Source organism: Rhagoletis pomonella, unplaced genomic scaffold (assembly GCF_013731165.1).
Source record: "Rhagoletis pomonella isolate Grant_MI unplaced genomic scaffold, Rhpom_1.0 Rhpom_scaffold_00001, whole genome shotgun sequence".
In the NCBI taxonomy this organism is placed as follows: Eukaryota; Metazoa; Arthropoda; class Insecta; order Diptera; family Tephritidae; genus Rhagoletis; species Rhagoletis pomonella.
Genome location: NW_023458555.1, coordinates 50,652,745 through 50,662,051, shown reverse-complemented (window position 1 = coordinate 50,662,051; position 9,307 = coordinate 50,652,745). Strand labels below are relative to the sequence as shown.

The 9,307-nt window shown below is 31.1% G+C and overlaps 1 protein-coding gene across 5 annotated transcripts in view; it reads left to right on the top strand.

Annotated features, from left to right (window-relative positions):
• The window catches only part of LOC118746026 (protein Malvolio), a 48,407-nt gene that overhangs the window by 6,991 nt on the left and 32,109 nt on the right, over positions 1-9,307 (top strand). For 4 of the 5 annotated variants that reach the window (XM_036479765.1, XM_036479779.1, XM_036479772.1 and 1 more), the window contains exons 5-6: positions 10-56; positions 285-423. In XM_036479765.1, the coding sequence (XP_036335658.1) occupies positions 10-56; positions 285-423 (186 nt within the window). Of the gene's footprint in view, positions 57-284; positions 424-9,307 lie in introns of all 5 variants that reach the window. The other variant, XM_036479758.1, reaches the window with a different exon arrangement.

Here is a 9,307-nt window from a genome sequence, read left to right as displayed (position 1 = left end):
GATATGCAGGAAGTGATTGGCACAGCCATAGCCATATATCTGCTGTCGAATAAAATGTAAGTACCCGTTCAAAAAGCATTGTACGATTTGTAAATATTTATTTATACATATTTAGCACTTTATTATTTCCTTTGTTTTTGAAATGACAAACAATGTCTTAATCGCTTTGTGCTGTAGAAAATTCCCCATACACATAGCTCAACTGATTGCAAGTACATATGTACATAAGTGGATAGATTCGTAGTTTTACATACAATGTTTCTTTTTTCTTTCTTCCAATTCAGCGTACCGCTATGGGGTGGAGTGTTAATAACAATTGTTGATACGTTTACGTTTTTATTTTTGGATAAATATGGTTTAAGAAAACTGGAATTTCTCTTCGGTTTTCTGATCACTGTGATGGCGGTTACTTTTGGTTATGAGGTAAGTGCAATAACCGTAAGTCGATAATATTTAACATAAATAATCTGTTTAATTAAACTAACTTATATTTTAGATAATTGCATTAAGCTTGTGTCCATTTTGTTTGATTTTTTATTTATTGGAAAAACGACATACGACTAATTTGCAAGGGTAGAAGTTATAGCTACTATTTCGGAGATCAACCTATTTCCTCACCAAACTTCTTCTGCATGAGGTCCTCTGAAGTTTACACCAATTTTAGACTAAAAACTAAACTAAACATAGTTCTGATATCATTTTCGCGTATGCACGATACCCTTAATTTCTTCAAATGGCCACTCAAATCGCCTCTTCCACAGCTTCTAACTCTTTTGTTCCACCCCCTTGAAACAGTTCATTTCCTAGGCTTGTTAAATCAGTTGAAGCATAATCTTCTCTTGACTCAACAATCTGTGTAGGAGTTAATATGGGACAGAACTCACAAAAATCCCAAAAATTTTTCAAACGTTTATTCTGAAATGAGTACTATTTCGGAAATTCGGCATACATTCTGAAAGTTACCCTGCGGGAATTAGAAACATATCGCAGACGTTCTTCAAAGGCACTTTAGCTCTCTTTCTAAGCTTGTTTGCATAAGTTTTAGCAAGATTTTGTTTCAAGGATGGAAAACATATATGATCTGTGTAAATTTTTAGAGCATAATATCAAAAATGATAAATTTTGAATTAAACAAAAGACTTTGAAGAACATCTGCGATGTCTGTTTTGAATTGAGAATCTTATCATTTTGCTGAAAACAAGATTTTCATTCGTTTTCTTCTTCGACAATTGTTCATAATCCACCACGCTGTTATCGATTTTTTGACCCGATCCAGTTGCTTAACTTTGCAAGCGTTAAGTGAGTTTTGTATCACGAAAACATTATACCGAGTTTATATGATATTTGTAAGCATAAAATAAATACTTATATATGTTAGGGTGCTTGACTCCAAAAAAACAAAAAAATCGGTACTGTTTTTCCTTCGGAATCATAAATTAAATTATAATTTGAGACCTCAGCCAAAACATTTCAAAAAATATTAAGTTGCACGTGATCTAAACCGGATGGAAAATTTCTTTCAAGAATAAGTTCTTTTATAAATAAAATTAGTTTTGAATAATATTTTTTCCAAAAAATCACTTATATGATAGAAGAGTTTAAGCTTAGAAGGTCTGAAATGAAATTTTTGGAGTAGATATTTTCAAATTAGTCCAGCTCACGTAAATCTTAATACTTTTTCGAAATAATTTGGCTTAAGTCTTAATAAATAATAAATTTTATAATACTGGTGGAAAAACTGTAAATTTTTTGGTGAATGGGCTACAAAATCGCATACTCAAAATCTTTCTAATACCGAATTTCCACTAGGCATTAAAATGACAAAAAATTAACGCCATCAAAAAAAAATCCCATGTGGAAATGAACTTAAGAAAGATTTTTGAATGTAATGACACCATTGTTTTTAAATGCCCGACTTTGTCATTTGTCATTTTTGCCATTTAATGCCTAGTGGAAATCCAGCATAAGAAATCGAATTAAAAAACTTGAAATTTTTACCAAAGCTGGTTGAATTTTTTTAATTTTGCACAAATTTTGAAAGCTGCATTTAAACGGTTTTTGTTAAAGAACACACTATACCTTATATTAAATTTAATTTTATTTTTTCTTTTTAACTCAGTTTTCAAAAACAATACACTACTAGAGAATAATAATTTTTTGCCAGATAACTTGAAAAACAGGCAGGTGTAAATATCCCAAATATCGGAAAAAACTTAATAAGTTTTCATAAGCCCGGACTATTTCTAAGAAATGGAAATAAAAAAAAATGAAATTTTTGCCAAAATTTGTATTATTTTTTTTGTTAAATATGGCACAAAGGAATAAACTACATTTTTATAAAAAAAATAGTTAAAATTTAATAACAAAAAACAAATTTGTTAAAACTTGTCATTTTGTGGTGCACTTATAATTTTGCCGCGGAGTGTACTATATATATCATATGAAAATTAATTTTATTAACGACTAAGTTAAAAATTAATACAATATTGGTAAAAAATTTATGGTTTTTGATAACTTCAAAATCTTATCAACATCGAATAATAAGGCTTGAGACGTTTGCCAAAATTTACTGATTTTTTCCTAATTATGCGCAGAGTTTGAAACTTGGATTTATGCGGCTTTTATTAAAGAATATTTAAACCATGAAGTTTATCTACTTTATAAAATTTAAACTTCCAGAGCAACTCAAATGCTCAAATGTTTTAGGGCACAATAGATCTCTTGGTCGCAGTGCATACCTCTATTAATTATAAAGGTGAAACAAAAAATAAATAGATGAAAATATAATTTTATTTTTTATTTGGGACTGAAAGTTAGAATTTAGGTGAGAGATTGAAAATTTTGAAACATTTTTGTTATGTTGGCAAACTTAATAATATTAAAAAAAAATTTATAAAAAAAAATTAAAAGAAATATTAAAAACAAGTAAGAGAGTCTAAGTTCGGGCGGAGCCGAACATTAAATACCCGGCGCAAGTATTAAATATATGTTTTCCACCTTTCCGAAAGCTACCGCTAGATGGTAAGCCGGGGTGTATCAATTTTGAGTAAATTAGCGTCCTTAAATTTCGAAATATTGAAGTTTCAAGCATATCTGAAATTTACCGTTATATGAAAAGCGGACGTAATTTTAGTCCGATTTTAATAGTTTTCAATGCTTTGCTTTTCTGTGGCAAGCACAATACCATATTGAGTTTGGTACAAATTGCTAGAACGATTAGCGAGATACATATATGTGATCACAAGTGGGCGGTGCCATGCCCATTTTCCAAAAATTTATCATAAACGTATTTCTTGGTAAAGAATTGTTGCAAGCATCAATTTTGAATAAATTAGCTTTAATATTTACTGATTTATCGAAGATTTTGTATTTCTCTAAATTACCGTTATATGGGATGTGACATGGTTATTGTCTGATTTTTTAAATTTTCGGCCATTTGGTATGCTGTACCAGGACCAACAACTGTGCCAAGATTGGAAGAAATTGGTGCAGCGGTTACCAAGATATACACATGTAACCATAAGTGGGCGTGGCTACGCCCATTTGCCAAAATGTTTTAATATTCTTATTTTTCGTCTAAAACTCATTGTAAATATCAATTTTGAGTGAATTATCTTTAGTAGTTACTAAAATATCGCACTTTTCGTATTTATTAAAATTACCGTTATATGGGAGGAAGGCGTGGTTATTGTCCGATTTCGCCAATACCATCCGTCCTACGCCCAAAAGAAGTCCACGTGCAAAGTTTCGTTAAGATATCTCAATTTTTACTCGAGATATCGTGTGCACAGACGGACGGACGGACAGACAGTCACCGCTTAATCGATTTCTCTTTTCATTCTGATCATTTATGTATACATTTGTCTATACCTATCTCGATTCGTTTTGCCTGCTACAAACAACCGTTATATAAACAAAGTTATAATTTGTGCACAAGTGCGCTCGGGTATAAAAATAATTTAATTTAATTTAAGGTCACTTCCGTGCTAGTCAAAACGGCCACCAATCTGGCCTAATGTGAGACATAGAAAGGTTCCGAAGTCAACACGTGTTGTCTAAATGTTGTCATCTCAATGATTTCCCATGGTTAATCAAACATTTTGAGCTCGAAATCGTAGAGCGACCTTTAAAGAGATTCGAGGGGAAAATCAACAGAAGACGATTTTCTTGCATACAGCCAATCTGAGTTTAAAGGAAGGCATTTGACTAAAACAATAAAATCTATTTTACGCATTCACTTGATCCGCACAACAGTACAGCAAAACAAATTCTGCCTTTAGATGAAAAAAAGGCCATTCTCCACATATTACGAAAATACTTGGTATTTTTCAAAAGCCCTGAATATGGATGATAACGTTGGAAGTTCGTTAAATTAAAAAAAAAATTCTAGGGTTAGAGGGGGCCCGTCTCATATTTAGTACCGGCACCGGACGACAATACAAGTTTATATTATTAAATGAAAAAAACTAACTAATAAAAGAACACCTGTAAAGTAATAAGTGTTTAAGTTTATTTTTTTGAAACCAGATAAAAGTTGGCCGTTATAAGTGGACCAACAGTTGGCGGCTATTGTAGTAGACAACTACGAAATTCCCACAGGCTATATATGTATATACATACATATCGAGCCCTAACTGCCAAAAACGTAAGCGAAATAGCCTCAAAAAGAAAATTTGGAAAACAAATTTCGCTTACGTTATTTTGGTGGTTAGGGTTCGATATTTTAAAAATTACTCATATACAGTCTTAGTTATACTATACTTAAATGCGAAAATGTCGGAAAAAGTTGCCGCTTTTGAAATCGGCACTTGCCGCGATTTTGAACTTCATGTATTCTAACTCGGGAACACTCCCCCAAAATAGTCTAATCGGAAATTCCATCGTTCCATACCGATTCAGTTAAATCTGGTTCAAGGACACCGTGGTAGTTATGCAAGTAACAAAAGTAATTTCGTTTCATTTCAATTAAACAGTTTATAACAAACAATTATTTAAGGAGATGACTAAGTTTGTTTACAAATTATATTTCAAAACGGATTACGTTATTTTATTCGGTTTCATTTTACTTTCGTTTAAATGAATTAAATTTAATTTTATTTTGTTAAAAAAATTTTGCTGTATCGCTAAAAAACAAACTGCTTAGACATATGTATTTACTCCCATAATTCTACAACACGTACTTAGAAACAATCACACAAACATACATATATACATGTCTATATGCAACTTATTATGCAAATTTCTATTGAGGCGCGTGCGACCGTAACTACTTCGTATGTAGCGCGCCATCAACACGTTTTCCTCAGCTCAAACGATCTCAATATAAAAATTACCCCTTTTAATAATAACTTCCGTTTGCACAGCTTTGCCAATGTTTTTTCAAGCTATTTTGGCTTTGTTTTTGTTTACATACATTCATACACACTTTCATACATTATTATACCCAGTGGGAAAAGTAGTGCATAATGCATTACATGCTTGATAAATAATTACTGTATTTCTTATGAGTTCTAGATTCTATTACTATTTAATATGCAATCAGTATTCTAGTGTATCCAAACATCATTCCTGCATTACTGGTATTGCAAAACTGAAAGCCCCACTTTTCTTAGAACATCGCTGTGGGAAAACTAATGCATTTTCGAATGTGAAAACGGCTGTTTAACTTATGATTTTTTCGATTACCATACAATACATTTTCCCACTGGGTGTGTATGTATGTATTTTCATATGTACTAAGTAGGTGTGAACTAAAAATGTGCTTATTTTTGATGTACATAGGTAAATTTTTATGTTTAATTGTATTTGTATGGGGTTTAACGACTTTGCCGTTTTCTACACATGATTTTAGTTATTTAAAAAATTTAGCTAAGCTTTATGTTCATAGGCTGTCAATAAATGTATGTATGTATGTAGACTTTGGTACAAATATGTTGATAAGAATTTTATTTCATAATTTTTGCATTTGTATAATAATTCTAACTTGAAGATTTCCGAAAGTACATACTAATTAAAACATGTACGGTGTCATTATTGACATGAAATATATACGAAACTTTTTTCTAGCGCAGCTGGCAGTTACGATAGGTATACGATTCATGATTTTGTGAGTAGTGTGCATTTCATATTTTTCCCTAATTTATTGCGTCAGGTTTTGTATTCTGTTTTTACTTCTAACTGATCTTAATATCCATAGCTTTTTAAAAAATTTGTGGGCAATTCCATTGTGACTGTTGGGACACTTGACTCTAGAATGTGATGAATTGTGAATTATAACTATGTCGACGAAACGTATAAACCACTGAATTATATCTTTTAACATAGATAAATAACTAACATGTAAAATGCCTTCCAAAAAATACCAAACAATTTCTAGGTTCCTTATAACTATTATTTGATTTGTCGTTGTCCTCTTTTACATGGAATGACCCATGTCTAAATAAAAATGTTTTAAAAGAACAACTTTATTCGAAATAAAAATTTCTGCTTCATGTTTTTATTATAACAAAGATATGCTTTTCTGAAAATTTCCTAAATTCAAACTTGTTCTTCCAATATTTTATATTTGCCACTTTTTCAACGTAAGTGACGTCTTTATCTGTTTATCTGCTAATTATATTTGAGTTTTTATAAAGTACTTATGTACGTATTCGTCAAAGCTAACTGTAGAAAACACTCCCTTACATATCAGGAAAGATGTTAAATTTAGTATGCGTGTTTTTCAGTGCAAATTTAACAAGAAACTATAAATGTCGCCGAGTAAATTATTACAAATTCACACTCATAAATTTTCACTCATTAGATCTCCTATCAGCCTCCCACATGTACGGGAACTTTTCTCCATATAAATTCTTATCAGTTGCCGCCCCATTTGACAAATAAATAAACAAGTCAAGTATTAAATGCATACATACATACATACATACATACATACATACATATACATATGTACATATATATGTCGTTATATGAAAGTTAATATCTCCTCGTGTTGGAAAGGCTTGTAAGTGAATATGGGCGATTCCAGCGAAAAGTCTACCGCGAAAAAAATAAAGTAAAAGTCCTATATCCAACTTATTCATAGGTCGATTTGGCTGCGTTTTATAATTATAAATTTTGTCCGCCTTCATTTGGCGATTGTACCAAACCGATTTCAAAACCAAGAACACCATTGGAAAAGTATTTTTCTGTAGATGAGGAGGGTTTTTATAGTTTCAAAATTGGCCAAAATCGTGGTTTAAAAATCTCCGTATTTGTGTATAGTTGTTGTTGGAACTAGTTTAATTGGAAATGTTTTCCTATTTGAAATTTTAAAATTGAGAAGTACATAAGAATTAGGGTAACTGAAAGGGTAAGAAGATTTATTGAAATTTTTCGATAGGAATCGAATCAAATTCTGACATAAACAAGTAAGAAAGTCTAAGTTCGGGCGGAACCGAACATTAAATACCCGGCGCCAGTATTTAATATATGATTTTCACCTTTCCGAAAGCTACCGCTACATGGTAAGCCGGGGCGTATCAATTTTGAGTAAATTAGAGTCCTTAAATTTCGAAATTTTGAAGTTTCAAGCAGTTCTGAAATTTACCGTTATATGAAAAGCGGCCTCAATTTTAGTCCGACAAATTTTTTTTTTACTTTTATTTCAACATATTTTGATTAAAAAAAAATACCGTTAAAAATAAAATATTTCACACAAACAACAAAAAATAAAATAGATAATCCCATGAGGCTATTGCCTGAAAATTTTAAAATGCACTTAGTGGCATTGTGCTACTCTGATAGCACGGCCGAGTAATCATAGTCAACTTATGTATAGTAGACTTCATCTCCCCATACAAAAAAAAATCGGTACTATTTTTCACTGGAATTATAAAATCTATTATATTTTAAGATTTCCGCCAAAATATCTCGCAAAAATACTAAGATTTACGTTAGGTGGACGGATTTGAAAATACCTCCAAAAATTGAGTTTTTTATTAATAAAAACAGTTTTTTTAAATATTTTTTGAAAACATTACCTCAGATGACTAAACAGTTTAAGCTTAAAAAGTTTGCATAAGACTATTTAAAAAAAATTCTTTTCTATAATTGTTTCCTTATAGAATGGTTGGTTTCTTTTCCATCATCTATTAAAAAACAACACTTACGGGGCAATGTTTATTGTAAGAACAAAATTTTTTTCTATGAATCGACATACTTTAAGCATTGTTGACGTTATTTCCATTTGAATGAGGAAATAGCGTCAATGGCTTTATACCCAAATTTTTGTTGACTTTATTTCGCTTTTGAAAAGGTAATAATGTCAATTGACTTTATTTCGCATCAGGGTGGGAAATATAGTCAATTGACCTTATTTCCGTTGATCTTGCTACCTGTCACCGAAAAATATTACACTTGTAGTATAGAAGCAATTTGAAGTACAAAAAAAAAACGATTGGGGTCACAAAATTGCCCAAAGAAAGCTTTTAGTTAAAGTTAAATTAACATTGGGAAGCGAACTGAATTCTAGTATGGCGGTGTATTTGAGAGCACACTAACTGAATATCAAAACAAATAGTTTCAAGGATACATCTAAAATAGTCTATTTGCATTAATTATGATGATGTGCACCTATGTATGCTGCTCAGATTTACAATGTCAATCAAGCAAACTATCTTCAACTCTAAAATTTGTAGTCTTACTTTGTTTTTAATTTTTTATCTTGACATTAGACAGTGTAGTTCGCAAATACATATGTATTTATGTACATAAATACATACTTCCATACATATGTGCATACATACATAGGTGGAGTAGTTAATTTACAATGCCCAAGATAAAAACGTTGACTTTCGTGAAATGAATTTCCTGGCAGAAATGATAAAATATTTTTACAACACCAGCATTTACATACATACATAGGTATGTTTGAGCATACACGCATTCTTATCAATAGCAAACAGTAGACAGCAAAAATATGTAAATCAATCTCCTTGAATGTGTATATTAGAGCGTTTTACAATGTCTTGTCCAAAAAAAAGTTCAATTTGTTCCAAGCCATTTGAACACTCACTAGAGTATTTCAAGAAAGTAAAAAAAAAATTGCCATCCTGTAAAAACAGCTAAATCGTTTTGTGAGATGTCCGATTTATATAAATTATACATCTAGTAAAAGGTATTGTAATCAGAATAAATATTTTATGGATATAAGTTTTATGTATCGTTCTAGTTCAGTATATTAGGGTGTTCCAACATTTTTTTCTAGCTACCCCTCATGCTTCTCAAAAAAATACAATCGCCGGAGTAGGGGTAAAACTGTAGGTCC